The 25,882-nt window shown below is 40.3% G+C and overlaps 1 protein-coding gene across 1 annotated transcript; it reads right to left on the bottom strand.

Annotated features, from left to right (window-relative positions):
• Positions 1-1,681: 1,681 nt before the first annotated feature.
• On the bottom strand, positions 1,682-22,364 carry LOC121913625 (TGF-beta receptor type-2-like). Its single transcript, XM_042436358.1, has 7 exons — positions 21,979-22,364; positions 19,085-19,226; positions 17,958-18,148; positions 13,861-14,636; positions 12,851-12,992; positions 3,928-4,052; positions 1,682-2,824 (listed from the first exon to the last, which is right to left on the bottom strand). Exons 1-7 carry the CDS (start codon positions 22,049-22,051, stop codon positions 2,645-2,647), a joined length of 1,629 nt encoding a protein of 542 aa, XP_042292292.1. The 5' UTR covers positions 22,052-22,364; the 3' UTR covers positions 1,682-2,644.
• Positions 22,365-25,882: the final 3,518 nt, after the last annotated feature.

Consider the following 25,882-nt stretch of genomic DNA (forward strand, 5'->3'; position numbering starts at 1 on the left):
CCCACTGTAGCTGATAAATCACTTTCTTACTGTTCATGAGAGCATTTGTTGAACAGTTCATGCATTTTCAGTGGAGCAGCTTCACAACTGCAGTCTAGGTTAATGCGTTTTGAGTGAAAGGAAGGTTTCTGGTCCATTTTTTGCAATTTTGATGTAATAGATTGAGTGCTGGAAACTGAAATTCTCACACAACACTTAGTTAAGGCTTGACAGAGGAGAGCTAAACACTCATACATACTATATGCCTCCCCTTCCTGGTAGATTCTCATCCTGCTGTGGGTTCTGATTTATAGTTCAGTCTAAGAAGTCTGTTTTTGCTTAGTGGAGCCTTTTTAACAGCATGGCAAAATTGATTCTGGAAGCCAATGGATGAATTAAAAGCAGCTGCCTGCAAGACACAGACACAGACATACAGACAGACAGACAAATAGTTGGACAGACAGGTAGGATGAAAGTCACAGACAGACACCGACAAATCTTACAGTCAGAGTCAGCTGTGGGCATACGATGAAAGGCCTGTCAGCTTCATACACCGCAGACACACTCCTTGCCAAACACCATGTGGACCTGCTGAACCTCTTACCTTGGTCTCATCCAACACTCACACACACACACACATTGTAGGTGTAAAGCATTAGGCACTGTCTGTCTGTAAAAGTGCATTCAATAGAAGATGACAACACAGTCTGACAGATTTGAGATTTTGATGCATCTTGGTGGTCTTGATGTGTTCATTAATGAAGGATGTTTTAGTATTTTTGAGTGCATGAATAAGTGAATAACAGTGTATGTGTGTGTGCCAACACGAGCATGCAAATATCTATATAGTATCCATGATAGAAAATGTGGGTTTAAATGCCAGAATGATGAATATGGGCATACATGCCAACTGATGGGCTACCATGATCACGATGTTCCTGTAATGAGCCTGTCAACCAGCAGGAGTGAAGTTCCCAAATGAAAAATTAGAATATATGTTTCCATACTGAAAGTATATTTTCAGGATGTGAAGTGTTTTCATACTTCAAGTGTATCATAGTACGCTTGCAATGTTTTTTTTCCCACTGATGGCAAATGAAAGGAATAAGAAAAATAAAAAAGATTAAACTCAAAATTCACTGGTAGTTTAGACCTGGTTTGGGGCATTAGTCGGTGGTGTTTTAGCCTCAGTTTTGTCTAGTATTCACTGATCTTTTAGTCTCAACTTAGTGGAGTTTTCCCTGTAGTTTAACCTTTTGTTAACCTAAAAAAAAAGGTATGTACTCATTGAATTTGACAGTGTTGAAATAACTCAGTGGGATCAACAGAATTAGCAACATTTGGAATTACAGGTCATTTGATTCAATGTTGGAAATGTCAAAAATGTTTCTTTATGGAGCTTTAAATACATTTTTATGTAGAATATTGGCTAATAATTGTAATACTAGTAAATTATGAGAGTTATACATCCTAATGTCATAATGAAACTATACAGTAAGTGCGGTGCTGAAAATTGCAGAGTAGTCCAGATTGGGAGGAAGTGATGGCTTACATTGTATGATGCAAGTCAGTGATTGACAGACACTGCCGATCATCTCACAAAACACTTTTGTTGAAAACACTTAAGTCAGTTAAGAAAAATCATCTGAAAGTAAAAGTATGAAGCAATATGTTAGCATTAAAGACACCACTTGGTACAATGAATACTGTAACACTTTTATTTTATGGCTTTACACTTTTATACAAAAATGAGTTTGATATAGATCTGTTCTAAGCACAGGATCAGAATTCCCCTTTCTGTCACAAAATGTCTACAAAAGCAGAAGAAGTGCTTTTGTAGCAGATAGGCAGCAGTCTGGAACTTTCAGTTTAGAGTCCTTAATACACACACAGTATCTTTTTTCCCTTTATTCTCCTGGTCTGATTAAGCAGACGTTCTTTTTTAGATCGGAGTCCTCTGAGTAATACACACGCACACACGCAGTTGCCTTTTTCCTTTGTGGCTGATTTTGCTGTCTTTATTTTACAGTTATGATATCAGCTTTCCCCGCAGATTACTGCCTTGGATGAGTTTTCTATTTCTTTCATGTGGGTAATTTCCATTTTATGCCAGAAAAAATTATACTTGCACCTTGAATCTTGCATCGTACTGTCATCCAGTCACGTTGACATCTATCCAAGGCAACTAGGAAACCATTTTAGTATGATACAAATACACTGTAAGGGGGATATTAGTGTTACTAATAGTCTTAATATTTTAAATAGCTCCCTTTTGCCCCCTTTTTTTCTAAATATATGTCGTCCCTTTATTCCGTATACCTGAAATGTATTGTCAAAACAAAATAGACACTGAATATATATCATTTGGTGTGCATAGATACTGATAAAGTGCAAATAGTATTTGGTTAACAAGCTTTATAATGTGACATCCCTGTTTGTTTATGACTTGATCCAGTCTCTGAAGCATGTAGAAGAAAACAAAGTCCAACAGGTCCATCTCTGTTAACAGTTCCCTTTCATCTACATGATTTTCCAGTTTGCTCCTCCGTCGCACATTTTTGACGAACCCATAGCAAACAACGGATCCACTGGAATTTCTTTCTCTCCCAGCTGCTTGGTTGTAAGTCCTCAGCCACCCTGGTGGGGGCAGTGTTTCTGTTGAGCTCTACTTCTCATCCACCACAATGATTTCTTCAGGGATCTTCTCCTCTGAGTTGGAGCGCTCGGACAGCTTGTCCAGGTACTCCATGTCGTCGAAGCGCTCAGCGACACACTGGGCCGTCAGACGGGCCTCCGGGTCGTGGTCCCAGCAATCGTCTATGGACGCGCACACCAGCTGGATGCCCTGCAGGGGGAGCAGTGGAGCACAGATATCATCAGTCAATAATACTGACTTGAGGCAAGACTGACAAAGAATATTATCCTTCCCTAAAGCTGAAACTCTATGAATGTTCATATGTTTTTATGTGTTTCCATCTGTGTATCAATCTGTCTGTATAAAAGAAAAAGATGGGGTCATGAATAGAGAATAATACACTAGAGTTATAGATGGGAACTATTCTGCGCAGGTATACATTGTGCTTAATTGATTGATCTGATCTCCTTGCCTACTTTATGTTAGTTTCGTTTGAATGGAAACAATTAAGAAGATTGTGTGTCAACTTGTTTGTGCTAATTTAATTTAAAACATGGTTTAGGAAAGTGCACGAATAAAGCGCATGATATGTAGGGCTGTAATTAACAGTTACTTTTCATTATCGATTAATCCGCAGATTATTTTCTCGTTTAATCGATTAATTGAAAAATGACTGATGATCAAAATAGTTGCCAATTAATTCTGACCATCGATTAATCAACTAATCATTGCAGCACTAATGACGTGAGGAGGGTTCAGCTTTATTACCTAATCTTCTCACTCTCTACAACTAGTTTTAAGATTTACTTTAGTTTTGTTCTTGTATGTATTTAATCAAATTACAACACACTAAAACTGGGGCCAGGTAGTATTCTAGCATAAAAAAAACTGTTAACATTACACAGACAGTGAGAGAAATGGGAGTGTGAGGGGGCCTAGCAGCTCAGTTTTTCTCCAGGGCTCCCTAGAAAATTAATCCAGGCATGTCTGTGCCACACCCTTGGGGTGAGGAGGTAAGTTTGAAATCTTGAAGTCATCAAATAAGTGCATGTACAAAGAAAAAATGTAACGCGCTAAATTCAACTAACAATTCACCTGTGTTTGCACCTTTGCCTTTCACCAGCATGAAAACAGAGTGAATTATTTTCAAGTTGAGCATCATTAACTTCTCAGGTTATCCAACAAGTATTGAAAGGGCTTTGTGAACCTGAATGGTCATAAAGTCACCTCACCCCGTAGGACATCATAACGTTCTCCGATTGACGTTAAAACATGTCTTGCATGTACGTATGCTTGTGTGTGGTGTCTCTTACTGTATGGTTTATCCAGCTGTTGGGGATCTCAGGTCTTCCTCTGTCTCGGACAACGCTGTCCTTCATGCTCTCTACACACGGATGTTCCCTCAGGTTCCCGAAGGGTGGCTCATATTCTTTCACCTCTGTATGCAAACACACAAATAAGAGAAAGGAACAAAAAAAAAATTAGCCTGTGATCTCATCAAAACGGTGAGCCTTGGATGTTTTATACAAGCAATAAACTTTCATTCACATCTACTGGAAGATGCAATTCTGTTGAACAGAGAGGCTAGATCAGATGGCAGTGCCCCACAGCACACACATCAACAACACCTCTCAAAGGATTCACTGTGCGCTCTAAATTAAAACTGCAGGTTGCAAACTTTAAATAGCACTGAGGCAGCACAAACAACTAAAGAATCCTGTGCTGCTGATAGAGGGGCCGAGAGGGAGATTTGCTGAAGAGAAACACTTATTATTATCACATTTTTACTCTCAGCATCAATGGGCTTAAAGTATCTCACCAACACAGCTCTGGCTTTGTGTCAGCTCTCTTACACAACAAAACCCAGAGTGCTTGTCAAAGGCAATTTACCAGTTTTACTCAGGGCAAGATTTCAAAGTGTTGGCTTGGAAGATATATTCTGGAAACTGTGGGTCAAGAATTTCCAAAGACAGTTTATCTTTACATGAATTAATATATCCTTGGAGTAAAACAACAAATCAAATTCCAATTGGCTTTGAAGCGTGGAGTGCTTGTATAAAGAAAACACAAGTTTCGGAAATCCAGCGAGATAAGAAAAGTCTGATGAAGGACATGACTGTGTGAGGAATGTTGAAGTAAATAATTAGCCTTTAGTGGATTTTCAATAATTAAAAGATGACCAGGAGATGAAACAGCAGTTTGAGAATCACATAAAATTCCACGAATAACACCGTGACAAAGGCGGACAAAAACCGTTGAACAGCAAACAGGAAAAGACAACAGAAAATCTGCTTTCTTTATTTTACACTGCTTTGAAAACTTTAAATTGTTGATCACTGTTGACTGTAGCTGAACACAATAATGCTTCTCAGCTGTTGCAATAACTACTGTATGTCAGAATGGATACCACTTAGAAAGACAGATTGGAGTACATTCAGTACATTGCTTTTGTTTTTTACAACTGTGACTCATTTTACCAGATTATTCTGATAGTTAAACATACCGTAAATTCGCGTCATTATTACACAAGAATGATAAATGACGGTAAATACTCAAGAAGTCAGAAATGTATCATGTGTAGCAGGAACTATGATTAACAATGGTGATGTTAATCAAAAACAAATACGATGTAACATCTGATGATTCCTAGCTGCTATTTAGTGTCATAAGCTATAAAATACAGAGGCTGTTACTGGCTGTTTAGGGTTTAGCAGAGTTACTGCTTGGATTTAGTCTATTGCAACCTTCATTGTCGTTTAACTTGTTTTGGTTGTAGCTTCTAGCTGTACCCGACTCAGAGTTTTGTCAGTCAAATCAGATTTGACTGTTCAATACGCAGATTCAACTATTTGTTTTTTTTCATTTTGGGACTATTGGGCAATAAGAAAATCCATTGGCATGAGTTTCAGCAATGATTTTTTAGTCATGGGAGCATATTTTTAAGGATTTTAAAAATCAATAAAAGACAGCTGCATATGGTGCAAGATCTGAATTGCGGCTTATTTGAATTGCCAACATACTTGACTTGAAGAATCTCAGTTGACCGAGGGGTATCCGACAGATGACTCGACTCATTGACTTTCAGGGGGCAGCTCTAATTGCTTCATTTATTTTTTCTAAGCGTGCAAATCTTACTGATTGTGTAATTAGATGACAACTTATTACATCAGGCTTTAAATACACACAGATTGCAAACATAACCTGAATGAAAGGTGCAGAGCAGGTTTGTCCGGCATTTTCCTGCACGTAAATCTGTCCCGCAGAGTTTACATAACTGAAACAAAGCAGTGTCGATCAGAGTCAGCGAGCTCTGGAGTTACCCGCCCAGTCACGAGGCAAACATGTCTCGTAAACTGACACATCTTGTATGAAGATTACTGAAAAATAAAAGGAATTAAGGAATCCACAACACCACATTGATTAAACGAAAATATTGAAGTAGACCATCCACTTCAGAACAGATGAGTTTCATTTCACTATTTGAAATCATGTTTCAAAGAAGCTCACAGGAAGTTAAGAAGCCGGCAGACGGGAATCGGAGGCTTCTGGGACACAAACTAATGCAATTCTTTTCAAAGGCTGAAATGTCCTATATTTTGCATGCATAGTTTCTCTGGTTTGGTGTAAAAGCTTTAACACAGCCCCACCCAAACATCAGTCATTATTTAAAATAAAAGGAGACAGATGTTTCTTTTTGTTTTGACAGGTTAGAGGGAGAGTATAACTACGTGCTACACTGCAAATCCACTATGTAAACTGTTGGGCAAACATGTTTATGTGTTCATCCTCAAACAATGGGTCCAAAAATATATGAAATCATACTACTGGGCACTTTGCAGTGTAAACAAAACTGTGTATTCCAGCACGGAAAGATTTGCCAATCCTTCTCTAAAAGGAAAAATGTTTTTTTTTTTTTTTTTTTCATGGGCAAACCTTAAATTAAACTCCGAACTAGCAAACGCTATTCAAAACACAACACAGGGCGAGTGAGGAATGCTGTGGTTTGCAGAAGTCACACACTGCATATTGACAAGATTTCTGCAAAGCAATACAGTATAACAAGTTCAGCACAGTAACTATGGGGAACATGCACTATGTCTCCTACGACAGCTGAAATGTAGTGATGTGAAATTTGCAAAGCTTGCACATATTTCATCCTTAAATGTCTATTTTTCATGCCAGTTGTCAGGCATGCCTGTAGAAACTGTCTGAGAGTCTGCAGCCAAGAGAAATTCACTTATATTTAGCAACAACAGCAGAGTAGGGAAACTTCTCAATGAGTGTCATCCTTCAGTTTTGTCTTTCATACAACGGCCAGATGCTGTGCTACATATTGATATATCAACCATTAACTTGTTATGTTTAGTTATAAATGCTCAATTATAGTGGCAGGCCAAGACAAAACAAAACAAAAAAGAGAAAGAGACATACAAACCGTCTTGAATCTTTACAGCACAGTTGCAAGCACACATTTGATATCTTGTTTGATATACTTGTCCTGCTAACAATCCAAGTTGACATTTTTGTCCAATTATGCTCAACAAAGCATAAATACAGAAAAAAAAGAACAGAAATTCTTTCACCTAAACACATAAATAATGCAGAAAAACAGATCTTCGACATGAACGTGGTAATAAATTAGTAATGTGATCACAGCAACTTTGTCTGTTTCCCAAAGTCTGTCTGAGTCTGCAACAACACAAATCCAACTCACAGCCTTCTCTGCTGGTTTTCATTAGGCTGCGGTGGCTGTGACACTTGTTTTGTGTTCCTCGCAGGTTGTTAAAGTCATTTAGTACAGATCAACACACACACACACTCACACACACACACACATTGCATGCATGTACAATGCACATTAGCAGAGCTTACTTTTGGACATATGGCATCAACTTAGCCTGGAGGCTTACACTACCATTAAGTATAACATGCCCTAACCTTCACCTAACCCCATTAAAGAAGACCAAAACCATTTTAGCTCACGCTGGATGCAACTTCACTGAAACCAAATTGGACACGAACATTTTGTCCCCAGTCAAGTGGTTTCAAGTCCAAAATTTGTCCTCAAAAGATGCTGGACCTCCAGCTCCACACACACACACACACACACACACACACACACAGAGTTGGGGAAAGCATTAGGCACTGTCTGTCTGTAAAAGTGCAATCAATACAAGATGTGGAACAAAACAGTCTGAGAGATTTGAGATTCTGATGCATCTCGGTGGTCTCGATGTGTTCATTAATGAAGGATGTTTTAGTATTTTTGAGTGCATGAATAAGTGAATGACAGTGTATGTGTGTGTGCCAACACAAGCATGCAAACGTATATATAGTATCCATGATAGAAAATGTGGGTTTACATGCCAGAATGATGAATATGGGCTTACATGGCTACTGATGGGAACCATGATGAAGTTCCCAAGTGAAAAATTAGAATATATGTTTCCATATTGAAAATATATTGTCAGGATGTGAAGTGTTTTAATACTTCATGTGTATCACAAAATGCTTGCAATTCTTTTTTTCCACTGAGTGAGAAGTTTGCACAGCTATCCTTGTTAGGACATTGCATTGACTTCCATTCATTGTGGACAGCCTAACCCAAACCCGGACCTTAACCATAACCAATTCATGCCTAACCCTAAGCTTAACCTAACATCAATTCACACCTTACCCACAACCTTAACCAGGACCTCAGAAATGACGTTTTGCCACATTAGGGTTGGGCTTTGGTCCCCATGAGGACTACTGGTCTCAACAAGGTTGGTGTTTATACCGGAGAAGGTCCCCAATGAGGTAACAAAAACACACGCGCACACACAGTATATACAGTACACGTCAGGCCCTCCAGTCCTGAAGGGGCTGATGGTCTGACATCTGGAAAGCAGCTGCCCTAACCTCTCCTCCTCTTCAGTCTAGCCCAACCTTTCCCTCTAGGGACTGAAGGCATTTCTCTGTCTACAGCTCCATGTTCAACGCCACTCCGCTATTATCCCCCTACTTAGCCCCACCCGCCTGAGGAACGCCCTCATAGTCTTTCCAAGCCTTAAATCTGGACTGGCTAAATTATACAGGAGAGACATTTTAGGGAACGGAGGCAAAGATAAAAAGGCCTGAGCCCTGAATCCAACTTTTCCTTCTCTCAAAGGTGTGCTTATCATGCCATTTCCCTCTCACTCTAACTCTTCCTCTGCCTTTGTAGTCTGGGAAGATAAAGAAAGCAGAGTGATGGCTCATGGCTGGCTGACTGGCGCTGTCGTTCTTGTTCTTCTCGCCCGGCAGATCTCAGATCAGACCTCGGCCCCAGGAACTCTGACAGAGTGGCTGTGTGGCTGCCTGCCACTGAGACGCAGGGCGCTGATCAGACATCTGTCTTCCACACACATGTACACAGGTGGCATCTGAGACAAGAGGCAAGCAGCAAGGCTTCACCCCAGTCATTATAACGCTGCCCTGGGATGCGTCACTCTGAATCTGTGCGTGTTTGGGTGCACGTACTCACATTTTGTCTCAAAAGAGGTGAGTTCTCAGGGTGTCATGAGTGACTCACAGACCTCCAGTTATAACTTGGCAACTTCAGGAAAAACAAGAGACTAGCAGCATGAAAGCATGGAACTCTTTAAGTGCACTCTGTAAACACATCAGTTTTACTCTCGTGGTGCTCTGATTCCAGAATCAATACCAGATCTTTGTCAGCGTACTATCTATGGGGATTTTTTTTTTTTGAGCTGCCAGTGAAGCAAAATCAAATTACTGCATCTCATTTGCACGGCTTATTCTTTCCACTTTCCTCAGGATCTGTCAAGAGAAGAGGGTTGGCTGTGTTTGTACAAAGTTTTAACCTTTTAGCATGAGTACATCTCCTTAAGTTTTTGGCTTTAATGAACTACATTTCACCCCTCTGCTCATCTCGGAGAGATGCCAAGTCTAGAAAAGAAAAAGGGGGTAGACATACACAGAAAAACACATGAACTGAACCCAAGCTGTCTCTGTCTATAATCTCTATTCTGGTCCAAGGGTGGGATGAAAACCCCTCTGCTTCCCCTCTCTCCAGTAAATCTACACTAGCCTGTCCTCCCTGTCTGTCTGTGCCGGCATGAGTAAGGCTGGATGGTCGTCTACAGTGTTGCGGTGCAGTGGGAGAGTGATTAACTGCTGTCTCACCTGCCTCAGGGTAGGAAGAAAAAGAGAGACAGAGAAAAAGATAGACAGACAGAGGGGGGGAGGGAAGTGTTAAGAGGTTGAGAGTGTCAAATTTAGAAGCAGAGAATGACAAAGAGTTTCTGTGCAAGGACATTCAGTATTTAAATGTGCCTAAAATAACGTTTGCTTCCTTTTACAGTTTTTGTTAATATCTAAATGGAAAGTAAGGTAATGAAAGTAAGATGTAAGAAATGAATGAAAGGGATGGGATGGGAGGAAGATGTGTGGAATGAATCAAGCTGTTGTGTGTCAAATTCCTCAAGAGGAAACCAAGAGAAGCCACATTAACATCCGTCCAGTGAGCCTGAATTCGTTTAGTCCATCACTACCAACATGTATCCTGCCTGGTCCACTCTCAAGAGACATTACCCGCAAAACATCCTCATATAAAAGAAGACATCCATACTTACAAAGTTAACTTCACACTAAAAAAAAAAAAAACAGTCTGTCTTGGGACTGTGCTCTTTGCAAAACAGGAAATAGTCTATTTTCTTTTCAAACGTGTACCCACAGGGCAAACATATTCTTGCTGCTGGGAAGGAAAAGCGAGGGAGATCGTGGGTCACTCGGCCATGTTTTTTTCTTCACAGGACTCTTGGGCAACGTAACTGTGCAATACACTTCAAGGGGCCCCGAGGGGAGACAGGGGGCAAAACAGGAAAAAGCTAAAGGAGACAAGTTCATGTCCAAATCCAGCTTTCCATCAATGCTCTGACACAATGGAGACAGGACCAGTCACAGAAACAAGCTACTCCGCAGAGACACTTAAGGGAAGTGAAAACAAATGGCTGAGTGTCGACATGAAATACTGCCCTGTGGTTTGCTTTCAGATAATCACCCATTTCTATTATTTGCACATATCCTGGCCTTGTTTTTGCAACAGAATGACAAACAGAAGCAATGGTACATTAGTAAAGTGAAAGCTGATCCTTGAGACTTCTATAAGACGGATTGTGTGTGTGTGTGTGTGTGTGTGTGTGTGTGTGTGTGTGTGTGTGTGTGTGTGTGTGTGACACTTTTAGATTTTGTTCCCACATTAATGGGATATAAACGACACACACATCCAGTAAGTGAACTCAAGGTGGAGTTGGTCACTGCACTCCTAATTGGTAAAGTCATCAATGTGCTCGTATTCCTCAGAGGTCAAGCGAGCTGCGGAAGCAATTTTTGTTTTTACTGTATTTCTAGAGGATACTTACACAGGCTCCAAAGGGAATTTCATCAATCAGTGTTTCTATTGATTTCCTTTACATGCAACAACCCAGGCTAATCTCTAATTTACCAAGGAGAACGTAGTTATGTCTATTATTAACTAAAGGTCACAGTGATGTTTACTGTGTGTACAGTGGAGGTTTGATGTTACTGACCAGGTACACTTGAATATCTTGTTTACAGTAGGCATCCACCAAACATAATTAAAACATAAATAAACATAAATAAAACAGCATATGTCCCTGCAGTTTACTTACAAACAGGCTACCCTAAGGCAAACCAATAGGATAGTAACTGACCCCTCATGTTCTACACACTGAGTACCAGCTACTGTCCTCTGGTAGGAGGTTCACAGTCCCTTGTTTTTTAATGAAAAGGGGATTTTCTCTGTTTCTCTGTTTGCCTAGGTACTTTTAGAACCTTGGTATGTTATTTATTAACACCTTTGTATATTTTCTGTATGTGAAATGTGGTTTTAGAGCTTTGTTTGTTATTTATAAGCTCATTTGTATTTTTTCTGTTTATGAAACTTTGTCTTTTTATGGCTGCAGCATGAGTGAAGAGCCCAAGACAAATTTCCCACTCTGTGGGACAGTAAAGTTAATCTTGAATCTTGAATAATTAATCATAATAAACACTAAGAAAAACTAACATGGGTGCTGAGAGCTGCAAGGTGCAATATTGATTAAAGGAATAGTTCCACACTTTGGGAAATATGCTTATTCTTGCCAAGAGTTTGGTAAGAAGATCGAAACCACTCCCATAGTTGTCAAGTTGTGGTTTTATGGGGGATTATGTGCTGGAGGCAGCGGCCTAATGAAGGCTCCCCAGGCTCACTGGCAACCTCACGCTGACAACAAGACCAAAACCACAAAATTGGTGTTTTTACTTTTTGTACAAATTAAACACATGAGAGATATAAAATGTTAATTAGTGAGCTTTAGAGGTGTTAGTAGGTGGGCTTTGTTGACTTTGCACACAGCTAGGCTAGCTGTTTCCCCTGTTTCTAGTCTTTATGCTAAGCTAAGCTTGTAGCTGGTTATAGCTTCAAATTTAACAGTTTGACAGTTGTGAGAGTGTTCTTGATCTTCTCATCTAACTCTCAGCAAGAAAGTGAATGAGCATATTTCCTAAAATGTCAAACTATTCCTTTAAAGAGTCCATCTTCAGGGGCTTTTTAAGTGTCTACTGTATCTACTATATCTAATAGAGTGTCTCTGAGAAACACACTGACTCCAGGCCTACTGTTCTCTGACTGTGCCAGTATTTTTAACCTCTTTTGGAAGAGGGGCAAGCTATACACTCGTATTCTTAAATTCAATATAGAGAGCTTAAACTGATTTTGGCCTGCACACTGGCTTGTTGTCTATATCATCCTTGAACTCAGCTGCATTACAGTGAGAGTGTGTCTGTAAAATTTATAAATGAAAATGTTATTTTTTGCAGATTTTATATATTCACTTAATCTTTCAGTAATGTTTTATTCAAATTAATGATTAATTTATTGCCTAATTTATCCATTTACTTTAAGTTGCTCAAGATAAAAAGGCAAAATGTTTTGATTAGGTTTCAGTGGAGGTTTTGATGTCCCATGGTCTGAATGCTCAACGGGATAAGTATGATGAAACTATTTATACATGTAAACATTTTAAACTTTCCCACAAAATATAAGCTGTCAGCAGCTTCCATCCAAAACTACTGCATTAACTATCAAATTCAAAGGCTAACATTACCATGCAGTAATTGAGGCATCAAAACTTTTCTCCAACGTCTCTGATCAAAACTGCATATAGTCACGTGTGTGTGATCATATCTTACCTCCAATAGCGCTACACCTGGAGATGATCTCCCACAGTACAAGAGCCATGGAGTAAACATCGGCCTGTTTGAAAGACTCGATGTTTTCCAGGTTGATTCTGGACTCCAAGACCTCTGGAGCCATGTACCTGGCTGTTCCCACCTGTGACAAAAGCAGACAGGGATAAAAAAGTTTTCTATGTCATTTAAGTCCTTGGTACCACCGACATGAACTGTAAGGGAATGTAAAATATTGTTTTGTGTGGCTTAAACATGGTGCTTCAGGTAAGGAGAGCTGGCAAACCATAACATTTTCAAGCAATGACTGCATTTTCACAATTAAAGGGGAGTTGTTGTGAAAATCTCAGGCTAAGTAGACAATCTTTGCAGTAACAGTTATTTACTTGCCTTGATCAAGTGGGCAGGTGGTAATTTTGTGCTGTAGTGAGATGTCATATTCACATTTATTTAAATCAAAACATGTTTAATGTTTAAAATAATTGGAAAAACAAAAGTAGCTCAGAGCTCGACAACTCGTTGCTTGTCTTCACATAATTACCACCTTGGAAAATGTGTTCAGATGCATTAAGGGCATTACAATGCATTAGGTGTGCTGAGCAGCAAAGGGTGATGCCTTTTCATAATGAGTCATTTTCATAACAGTCTGAAATGGCTCTGGCCTATTACATCAGCATAATGAGTCCATTAAGAATCAAACAAGGCTCTTTGTCTTGTGACTATAATAGAATGACAACCTAAGAACACCTACAGCACTATTTCTATCAGCACTGTCCACCTGTGGCCAAGATATAGAGCGCCAAATATTAAGAGATGGTGTCCCTGAGTGATGAAGGAGGATGATTAGAAATGAAAAGTTTGACTGATAGCGAGGCTCTTTTCAGCGTCTGATAAATATCATTAAAGAAATAAATGGCCGTGTCTAGTGTAGAGTTTTTTTTTTAATCTCTGAGAGGATCAAGAGCCAAGTGAATCCAAATAAAAACCTCTAATTTAGGATTAGAGAGCTTTACCTGCCCACTGTTGGCCAGCTCATCCACAGATAGAGAGTTATCCAGGCGAAGTGCGAGGCCAAAGTCACACACGCAACAGGTCAGGTCACTTTTCACTAATATGTTGGAGCTCTTAATGTCCCTGTGTGCGATAGGCACTTTGTAGCGACCGCATGTGGTGTGGTCGCTGTGAAGGTGCGCCAATCCACGGGCTAGCGAACCCCCGAGGAGCCACAGGTCATGCCAGCTGACAATATGGTGAATCAAGTACTCCTGAAGGTTCCCTCTAGGCTGGTACGCTGTGATCAGCCAGTACTGTCTCTGCACCTTCCTTTCCTCTGCTGTCAAGAAGTGAAGCACATTGTCATGTCTCAAGTCTGCGTCTGAGAAAATTTCCTTCTCATTCTTCCAGGAGGCGTACTCCTCATATGAGAAAATCTTGATAGCCACAGTCTCAAAGCCCTGCTCCTCGCTGACCGAGGAGCCCTGCTTCAGCTTGGCTTTGTAAACTTCCGCAAAGCGTCCTTTTCCGACCTGAACGTCCAGCTCGATGGGCAGCAGCTCAGTGTTATGGTTGAGGTTGTTGGCGTGTGTGGAGCTGCTGTCCGAACCTTCATCATCTATCATTATGGCGTGAGCGTCACTGAAGTCCAGAGGAAGACCTCTCTTGCGTCTGGAGGTGGCTTGGCGCTGGCGGTAGACTCGATAACAGTAGAAGGAAGTGATGACGAGAACAGCCATAACCAGAAGTGGAACCAAGCTCACTAAGATGACAGCCACCACCTGGGAATCTTTGTCTGAGGGACCAAAAGGTGAAAACTTAAGTAAGAGGATGTAGTAGAAAAACACAATGAGCAAGACAAGGGGACAAAAAGTGGGAGATGTATCTTCCTCTTGTATTTTTCTCTCCGCTCTGTGAGAACATGATCTAAGCTCTTTGGAGACACTGTCTTTTTTCACTTGTGCTTTTTTGGAACCTTCATAAACATGTAACGATTTGTCTCCCCTAATAAAAAGATTTAAAACTCAAATTCTGTCTCTGCAGATTGTATCAACATCTAGCCAAGAGTAAAGTAATATTCTCTGAACAGCACAGGAACCTGACTCTTCCCTGTGGAATGTCTATAAGCATAAGAAAGCTAAAGTTAGCGCCTGGACCATAAATGCAAACCGCTCCAAACCATGACCCAGTCAACCACATATTGTGTCTCTTTATAGTTTATGTCTGATTCTTATAATTTAGTAGGTGGTGTGTCTGGGAGCTACGGTTTTGGCAAACAGTGAAAGTTTATGCTTACGCTGTGTTTATGGTCCAGTTTCTGAAGCTGCAGCTGTAAAAGACGTCCTATAAACAGTATATCTCTAGACACAACATACTAAATGAGAAAATCCAGTTTGATGACTTCTAAATTTAAGCATTTATATGTAGTGTTGTTGTTCTGAGTGAGCGCCACACAAGTCTTTCCATTCTAAAATTCACAGCTTCTACTTTACCTTAAGTTTTAAATTGAGTTAAAGACTGTGGTTGCAAAATGTGACATGAAAACAGGTTTCACCCAGAAATGTGTTTACAATTTAAGCGTCCAGATGGATGAACTAAAAAACAAATGAATCTGTATTTAGAGGCTAGCTGTGAGGAGCAGAGGTGGTTGAAATGAGGGTGGACGAATCTAGCTGACTCCTCAGTCAGGCTCACTGGTTCTCTCTTTTTTTTTTTTTTTTTTTTAAACAGGAAACCACATGTCTGAAATCCTCAACATGGCCTCAGCCAGTTTGTTTTGATTTTCATAGAGTGAGAAACTATTCCTCACAACAAACCTGTCACTGTGCCTCCTGGCCTCTCTCAGACAGTTTGGGTCAGAGCCTCACTTATAGTATGAAATATTGAATGTTCAGGAGAAAATGTTCTATGAGTGGAAGAAATTGTCAATTTGACGACCGTGATGCTGGTTAAACCGCCTCAATTTAAGTTTTTGCCTCAGGTCCTACCTGCTTTTGTACTGAAGTTCTGTTTGTAAACTTAACAAATGTCTTAAAATTATATTACATAATGGCTCTTAAGGTGCGGTACTCCTAACAGACATTCAACTTATTTTAGTTTCATCACATGACAAAAAAACTCTCCAGCTCATCAAATTATCTATGTAAAATGTATATTATGTATAATGTGCGGTCGAGTCAACGTGGCTCTCTAAATATGGCACACTTTTGCACTTCAATCTGTGATAGCTTCAACTATTCCTGCTAGTTTTAAGTCTCAGTCCCCAACCATGATACTGTCTCTGTAGATCCTCAAGAGGCAACCATGCACCTGAAACAACAGCTGACATAACATTTTTTAATGCAGATACAGATGAATTCATCATTAAACGTTAATTAAATCGTTTAGATTTAACTGAACTATTTAAAAGCTTTTTCGTTTATTTGTCTAACATCACAATCTATGTCTCCTTTTTTACCCTTATTGGTATTTTCAATCGTTTTTGTGAATGTATTCATGATAGTATGGTTAAAAACACTGTTAGGCCACAGGGCAGTAGATGTTAAAAAGGGTTTACTGTCACTATGGCAACACGAGCATATTTAAACTGGTGTATATTTCCTCTAACTCTATTAAATACTGAATTTGATATGTTTATTGAATTGTACTAAAACATTAATTCATCATAACCCTTCTCTCAGAGGTGCTGGACACTGGCTAATAGATTAAGGGGTACAGCAGTTTCACTTGAATGCTGAGGCTGAGTGGTTCCTTTTCAACATATTTACTGTACAGGTATTATCACCTTGTATTTTTTTATTTCTACTGAAGCTCCTTCATTATAACACTGTCTCATGTTAGTCAGTGTGCACAGACATTCTCTAGAGTGAGCGAATGTATTTCCATGACGTGGTCTGCACTGTGCAGATGCTTTCAATTTGGCTCTCTGTGCAGAGCCAGGTCTCGGAAATGTACCTCGGTGTTATTATTGCCTGGATGCTGTAGTCAAAATACATCTGATTCCAGGGCCAATGTTGTAACTGGAGCCTATAAGCCAGTGTCTGCAAAAGCTGTTTGTAATCATGTATCTGGAGAACATTACAGTGCACACGTGTTAGCATTCATGCATGACGCCTTACATGACAAGCCGATAGGAGCTGGCATAATAATAATATTAGGTCGACCATGACTATGACGTTACCGTGTTATGTTGTGCAGATGTACAAACTGTAAAGTCACACTTCTTACATGCTTAATGCGGTGGTGCTGCATTATTGCTCCACTGTGAATAGGGAAGTACTGATGCAAGATATGTGCAGCAATAAGAGACTTATGTAACTTTGTGTAACTTAAAGCTGCACTAATCAATATTTTTATATCCACAATGGATGAAATAAATATGCATAATGTGACATGGGGGGCTTGTAACCAGTGACCCACAAGAGAATTATCACCAGACTCTGAAGTTCCCCTCACCTCTACAGGGCGTTTTAGCCACTTTACTGTTTTGTGTCACTCTAACCGCTCTCCTTTAACCTTGTTTCCATCCACAGAGGGAAACTTATTTAAGCAAATAAGTTCTGATGAACCCACTGTGTGACTTGAACTGCAGACAAAATTACATCTAGTTGGTTAACATGAAGATCGGAGGCTGCAGAATCAAAAAAATGTCTTTTAAATCACTTTTTAGCCTTTTATTAATGTCAACCCTCTGTTTTGGTCTTACGATTTAATATATTTTATCAGTTCTGTTAGTTTATTTCACTCTTATCTTCTTTTATTGTTGCATTTTTGTGTTCTGTTTCACTCTCTGTACTTTTAGTTGCCTGAATTTATTTAATTATAGTGATGAATCGTTTGATCTAAATTTTCCCATGTAAAACACTTTGCAAAACTTTAAAAAGTACTGTATAAATAAAGTTTATTATTATAATTAATTATTATGGTTGAGCATTTTAGAGCTAAGCAGACAAATATTTCCTTCATGGGTAGGTGGAGACCAGATCAGAGCTAAATGGAGAGTGTATATCAGACAGATATTTATCGTGTCTCCAGAAAGAAGACAAATGAATGCTAATGTTTCTCTGTATCTGCTGGATGTGTGAATAATTGATCAATTAATGCTGCTTCAACTTACAGGGGTTAAAGAAGATGTGCTCGTTGCACTCATCCTCAGAGCAGGAACAGATAAAGAACTGTGAGCCCATGCCCTTTCTTTCTTTCATCTCACACTTGCTGTTGTTGTAATCCTCCAGGACCAGGCCGTACAGCTTGTGAGCTGGGTTGTGACAGATCGTATCGAAGGTGACATTGTCATCTTTCTTCCTCCTTAGAAAGAGAAAGCACACAGAGAATACCAGTTTACTGGGTTAAGTTCGATTTTTAGTCTTTATTCACAACCCTTTTGGAGAGTTTTCAGATATCTGTGTTATCAAGAAACAAGGTGATGATGGCATGCCCGCAGTCGTGCAAATAATGCAATTTTTCAGCCGCACAGTGATAAAGCAGTGACTGTAAATGGCATATTTGTCTCTTTAGGCAGTCCACAGTCTCAGCATTATGTAAATCACTGCAACTCAGAGGTCATGTTTACAAACAGCAAGATTTTTGAAATATCATTATAAACAGGAAACAAGGAAAAAAACCTGAACTTGCACAAATATAAATATTTAAATTTTGCTTCCCTGCTGTGCAGCGTTGGCCGTGTTCTTATGAGAAACATTTTAAAGAGGTGCTGCTGTCCGTGTGCCATTAGCTTTCTGCTAACCTCAGCTCATAACATGCCCGCTACGTTGCTAATATAATGAGAAACAGCAGCGCAGCCTTAAGCTTTTAACACCAACAGAAATCTGCTTCCTGCAGCTTCCTGCTGCTTCTCACATTCAGAGTCAGATTCAGTGCTGATGGGTGGTTCGGCACTCATGTGCTGTCATAATCCAGCCAACTGTTTTCACCAGAATGCTGACTGACAAAGTGTTCAAAGGAAAAGGTCATCTCAAGGAAGAAATTTTTTGGCTTCAGGGAGGAAAAGATGCCCAGTCTGACTAATACAAGAGAATCCATTGTGCCCTTGTTTCCTCACATATTTGTTAGAACATGTAGTATAATAGTATGATAATAGGTGAAAGCTCATTTCACTATAATTATACTTAACTATAACTATATAACTATAACGTAATAATAAATGTATGCCCCCTGTCTTTCATTAAGCTGGGAATGTGGTTTGGAAATACAGGTGTCATGTTTGAACTAGTGGACACTCACCAAATACTGACACACACATCGTCATCATCGGGGCAGATGGACGTGATCTCACACCCCACCATGCAGTTCCCTTTCCCAGGACAGCTGGTTGCTCGTACGTCACAGAACTTGCAGAGCCTTTTTAACTTCATTATAGTAGCCTCTGGAGAAGACAGAGAAAGTAAGAGAGAGGAAAGACAGTTCAGTCTAGTCAGTAAAAACATAAAACAGACTTGAGACCGTTACCTTGTATGCAATTGGATACTTAATGGATTGTTTAAGCAGTCAAAAGTCATTTGACATCAAAACGGTTTCACAGATGCAAAACACTTTCATCGTGATCAATAACAGGAATATACATGATAGTTATTAGCATGAAAAGCAAGACAAAAATTTATTTCATTAAAGAGTGCATGTCTTTTGGAATCTGCCAGTAAGTAGAAGCAGATATTCAACATAACCACAAGAAAATCTGGACTATTTCTTCCTAGAGGGGTGGACAGATTTTCCCCCTGTGAAGTCTGAACAATAACAGCAGCGCGCAGTGGCATCCACCTCCTTTGGTCTTGTTCAGACTTGACTTTGCCGGCAGGCAGACCCATACCAGTGAGACAGACAGGATTGTGTGATGAGTGCCTGTGGGTTTGATAATCATCTAAGGAGACAACTGCCAGACAGACAAGAACAACAAACAAAGGAAACACGGATGCATCTCCTTGCTGAGAAGTCTCTAATTTGTCAAGCCAATGAGTCGGCTCCCCATCTAGAAAGGTGTTGTGCCAACTCTGTTCATGAATATAAAAGAAAAAAAAAAAAAAAAAAAAAAAGACGCCATTGTGTATCAGCGTCTATGAATGTTTTCAGAGAGAAAAGAAATGTGTGTGCGTGTGCGTACGCGTTGGTGAATATTTGTATTCTGTAGAAATTCTCCAACTGCAGTTAGCAGCTTGTCCTTCATCACGAGCAAAGGCTATCTCTGATAGAAACGAGATAGACAGCATGCTTCTGTTTGGCAGAGGAAAGAGAGATGGAGCAACAAAGAAGGTGAACAATCCCTCCTCTCCGCTCCTCTCTTCTATGATTTTCCTTTTCCTACAAGGGAGTGTTCCCTTCACCGACATTACCACCACATAAAAGTAAGAGTGGAAAGTGGATCTCGTGGATTTAAGCTGAGCTGGAAATCATCCTAAAAGAAGATATTACAAATTTTCCAGCATCAATCTAGACCCAGTAGTGGAAACATCATCATGTCGCTTACAGACAATCATACTGGAATTTTTTCATACATAAAGAGTTTGTAAAAGTGTCACAATGTAGGGCCAAATGGTTAAGAAGATGATGTTGATTAGGCCACTCATTGCAAGTCTATTGAGTAAACAGAGAAGGAGAAGAGGGTGAAAAAGAGCTTCAGCACTTCACTCCTTCCAGATCTTCAGTTATGTTAGTTTACAGTGAGAACCAAATGACAGCGCTGCTACAGTTAAACCACATAACCACAATTCGGCTATAGACTGACTCAAAGTGCACAGGAAGTTGAACCTGTTCCTTGCACGAGAATATGTAACTTGTTACCAAACCAAAAAAGAAAGTGGGTTAATTTGTACCGACCTACTGTAGCTCAAATAGTACCTCCCACGTACAAACAAACGGAGTGTATCTGTAGTCGTATCTGTTGGCCGAAGATGGAAATGACAAGACTTTGTTCAATCACATGACCACAAAGTCTGATGTCCTGAGCTGGGAAGTGTAAGTGAAAGCAAACATCTCGATAAAATCAACTGTAAAGAAATCTGTTCAGTGTCTGTTTCCTGCAAACTCACTTCACACTGACATGAGGAAAATGTGGTGTGTGTGTGTGTGTGTGTGTGTGCTCTTAACCTGGCACAAAAAGCCTACTGTGTCATTTCGCTCAATCTGCGGGGTAGCGTTAGACCTGCGGCTTGCAGAAACAGAAATACTGTACAATCTGCGGCGTGAAAGAGCAGCAAATTGAGAGAGCACCATACAGTGCATCAATGGCATCCTGTTCCTGCAGCTTCACAGACACTGCCAGAGTGACATACTTTCACAAGAAGCTCGCAGGATATTGCAGACGGATATTGCATTCTGGCTGCGTCTTAACCAAAGAGCTCCCTGACAAATAAAAACATCAAAATATTACACTTGAACTCCAGACTAAACTACTTGACAGTGTAATTTAAAACTTTGCCCGGCGGGCTGGTGAGGTGTTTTGAAGTAAATCAGCACTGAGGGGATAGTCCATGCCTGAGTGCTAGTGGTGGGAAGGGTGGCTGAGCCGGAGTAATTATATCATTAGAACAACTCCTCTGAAAGAGCTTGTCATTTAAACCCAGGAGGCGGGCTATATGGAAGGGATGAATGGTAGTAATTGTCACCCAGGGCTACGTATAATTGCAGAGAGGGGGAGAGAGGATTAGGAGCAGCCAAAGCCACTTGGTGCCGCTGGGACTGAGTCTGAGACAGAGGAAGGTAAAACGCTGTCTTCCTCAGGGGGGGCTGCTAGACCTGTACAATGTGGACGCACATCAAAGATGAAGATAGCTCATCTGAGGGGGAGCATAAAAAGGTCGTGACGTACAACAGGTGATAGCCAAAAGGAGATTCATGTCTTCGTGTACACAGATATTAATAGATGACATATTGTAGTTGTTCTAAGTAAGAAAAAGGCATTTTGAGCTCCTCAGTGTGGCAGTTTGTGTTGTTTTAACTAAATACATGCTGTAATAACGCTCCGTAGGCCTATGTAAACAAACAAACAAAACATGATCTCACAAGTTATTCGCAAAAGAAGCAGTTTGTTTACATTGTAGCGCTCGATAAAGCTTCATAAATGTCACTGAAATGATCTTCGCGGGGCTCTGGCAACTTTTCTGCTGGTGTAAAGTTCAACTCACCCGCCTGTTCGAGCAGAATACAACCAAAGAGTATCGTTCCACACCAAAAAGCGGAAAACCGAAGTAGCTCCATTTAGAGACGGACTATACACTCCCCTCTTTCTCATTAATTTTCCGAAACCTTGACAACGCGTTAATATCCAGACACCGCGGACTTTCTTCGGTCCGCCTGTTGCTCCTTCTCAGCTCCGTGTAGAGTCAGAGTAAACACACACCCGGCAGGACTTGCCCTATATGACTCACATACTGTGCACTTTTCATGAAACAGGAAATCTTCTGAGGGGTTGGACAGTTTTTTTTTTTTTTTCTTCTTCTTCTTCTTCTTCTTCTTCTTCTTTTACTCAGTCATGCTCGTGTGGCTCACGAAGTCTTGAACCATGTCATTAAGAGGCTGAAACCCAGCAGAGCAAGGCTTGAAATGACATGCTCTGAAATAGCTTAACCAGAAACTTCACCTATAAGCTTCAAGCGTATGCAAACACCCGTGATTCACTTCAAAGTATTCACACCTTTCAGATCTTATTTGGAGTTGTCAAACTCTCTCATCTCTCTTTTATTTAATGTTTGGCTCAGCTCAGCTCATTTGATCACAAAATTATAATTTTTACACACTTAGCCGCACGCTGGAGTCATTTAGGTGTCCATTTCAAGTCAGTAAATTACATTACATGTTTTCCTGGAGAGGTTCCAGGCTCACGGTTAATCAAGGATGACATAAGAGGTGGTGAGAGTCACTTCATATCTCATAGTGTTGGTTTTTATTGAAGACACACAGAGGTTAAGTCCACTATAACACCCATAAATTACCCGTCTATTGCCGGAGCTTTGCAGACATGTGTTTTTGCTCTGCATACTCCAGCCGTGATGTCAGGTTTCAGTCCTGACCCCATGACCCCGGAGCTTATAACTCTCCACACAGGACACCTACTCCTTCTTACACCACTGAGCTTTAGTAGCAGCTCTCGTATTGCTTTTGGTGAGCCCGTTTTAGTGTAGAACTTTTTTTTTTTTTTATGTGTGAGGATACAGATGTGGGAGACAGATTTTTACCTGCCTGTGTGTCCACATGTTTGGGAGAGATTTCTTTTAGCCCATTTAACTGACCGTACTTCACTTGTGGCTCTGGATTGGTGTGGGCAGTTGGGCGTGTGCATATGTGTTTGCTCAAGCTCTGTATGCCAGGCAGGCATTCAGCACTGCAAGATGGGGTCCAAGCCACAAGGTGGAGATCCGACAGCGCTGTGAGCCCAAAACGGCCATACCCTGCTGACCTCAGCACATGTGGGAGCCCAGAGGGTCACAACAGCGTCCTCTGCTCTGACCACAACACCCAAATAAAGTCCTTTATATTTTTAAGTTTATCCGCTTCATTTCAACAGGAAACACACAACACTTCAGTGAGCCAAGAAAAGCTTATTTAAACATGATTTTTTTTTTTTTTTTAGTGTTACTTCATTTGCCTGTTACTTTTAGCTTTCCCCCCAGCACAAGTTTTACTGTGAGTCTCTCCCTTTGAACATTTTTTTTCTCCACCTCATTGCACAAACACAGATAAACAAGCGCCAGGCAAACATCCTGAGTGGTATTATGTTCAATAGCAGGTGCTTGGCGTTTCTGTAAACTGCTTTGGTCGAGTGGAAAGGCAAACAGAGCAACCTGATGACAAATCTCTGGACGCATGCCTTGAGATAACACCGATGGCAAACAGGCCGTGTTCAGCACATTACATTATTTTGAGATGTCAGTCTCTTTGCACCTTTCTCTGCATCTCTGTAGGAATAAAGTGATATCACAAGTGCAGAGTCTCTCCCACACACAGGATTATACGCATAACCGCATGCACATTTCTTACGTTTCTTACAAGATCTCTCTCCCCCGCACTGAGTGCCAACTGGAAATATGCCACAAAATGAGAGGGCACACAGGAATATTGAGTCACAACTCAGTACTGAGCTGAGGTGGTGCAAATATAAGTTGGAAAGACGCTGAATTGCCGTTAGAAACTGTGAATTTATGGCACTTAAAAAGACACTTGAAAGTTAGTTCAACTCTAATAGGTTTTGAATGAATTTAGATTTTGTTTTAAGCTGTTCTGATGAGAAAGAAAATTATCTTTTTAATTCGAGGTTGGATGGTGCTACAGCTTTTCGACACGAGATTTTGCATTTTAAATTTGTGCTTTGTACAACATGTTCTCGGTGCCTAAAATTATACATGGCAGCGCATTACACAAGGGATGCCTCCCCCCCTACAGCAGGTGACTGTAAAGCTCAAGTTTTGAGTTTTAGATTGTCACATGAGACATGCAAATACTTACTTAACCCAATTCTAGAGCAGTCACACTTCTTTATTTTATATTTATAGTATCGCAGATTGTACTTTTTGCATTTTATGGAAATTACCAAAAGTACCAAAGGGGCCAGGAAAACTAAAATATGAATTCTTTTTATCACCACAAAATAGTTGTTGACATCCTAGCAGCACAAACTTGGGAGGTGTCAGTGAGCTAACAGCCTCCAAACCTTCTTAGCTCCATGTCAGCATGCCTGCTTTTGAAGAGGCATAGTCTTAAAATCATGTGATATATGACTTATCATCCAGTTTGACAGCTTGGTAATATGTCTTTAATTAGCTTGCCCACTCTAATTAGCACGGCCCTCTTTCACTGCCCGTTGGCATTAAATCTTCGCCACTATTGCAGTGGGTATGGGTAATCTTTCATTAATACGGTACAGTACATCAAGATTAACATCGCAAGGCAATCCTTACTGTCAACAGTTGAAGAAGATCTCACACAGAGCAGATCAGATTCATCAACAAAAGGAATTTGCCTGTATGTGGCACATTGGAGGTAACTGATTTATAAATACCCATCCTGTAGGTGCTTGGAACATTTATCTATCTAAGCATACTTGCTCTCAACTCAGCTGAGAAGGTTCAGTCACTGATTTGCTGGCTGTTGTTTATCCACTGGCTGTAAAAGCAAGCAACTGGCTGGATCACTGCACCACTGCCAGCGTGCCACCTCACGCCGCCCGTCTTTGTAAACCTCTTTCAATCAAGACTTTGTTGCAGCATAAAATGCACAAATACAGCTCATGCCAAAGGAAAAACATCTTTAAACACAGCTCTTGAGTCCCACAAGCTCGGGCATGTATATTTGCGCAGCAGAGAGAAATGTAATACAACTTGCAAATTGCTTGTGAGAATAGAGGCACAAAACAATCAGGTAATTTTAAATCAGTGCCTTCTTCAGATACATTGCACATAATCAAGGGGCCTGCATACGCAGCCAGAATATGAAATGTTTTTTCAGATCAGGGAAGCTTTTTTTTTTTCCTGCTTCTTTTGAATGTCAATCTGTCAAGTGAATATGCCTCTTCCATCCTGCAGATAACACTTTCACCCAGAGTTCATATCATTTCTCACAGCATTACAGTAATACTGCATAAGATAGCCTACTAGCTTTGAAGGGTCTTCATCATTCACCATCTTAGTGTAGTGTGTTAGCATGCTCATTAACACTAAAAATATAAAGCTGAGGCTGATAAGATTGTCATTGGTTTAGCAGGAATTAAGTCATAAACCAAGGAGAGACATTTTAACCCAAAGCCACAACCCCATAATAAAACTAGAAAATCAGTCACCAATGTCAGTAGGATTCATCCTCTGGGAACCATGAATGTAATTGTGATAATCTATCCAGTAGATATTCAGATATTTCTTAGGACAAGTGACAAATTTAACCTGCTCTTGGCACTTGGGGATAAGTCAGGGGATTGCAAAAGTTACTGTAGTAGGATTCATCCTCTGAGGACCATTAATTCATCTAATAGTTGTTCAGTTATTTCAGTCTAGACAAAAGTGGTGAACTGACTGTCTGACAGATCGACATAGTCATGCC

This window comes from Thunnus maccoyii, chromosome 15, assembly GCF_910596095.1.
Source record: "Thunnus maccoyii chromosome 15, fThuMac1.1, whole genome shotgun sequence".
NCBI lineage: Eukaryota > Metazoa > Chordata > Actinopteri > Scombriformes > Scombridae > Thunnus > Thunnus maccoyii.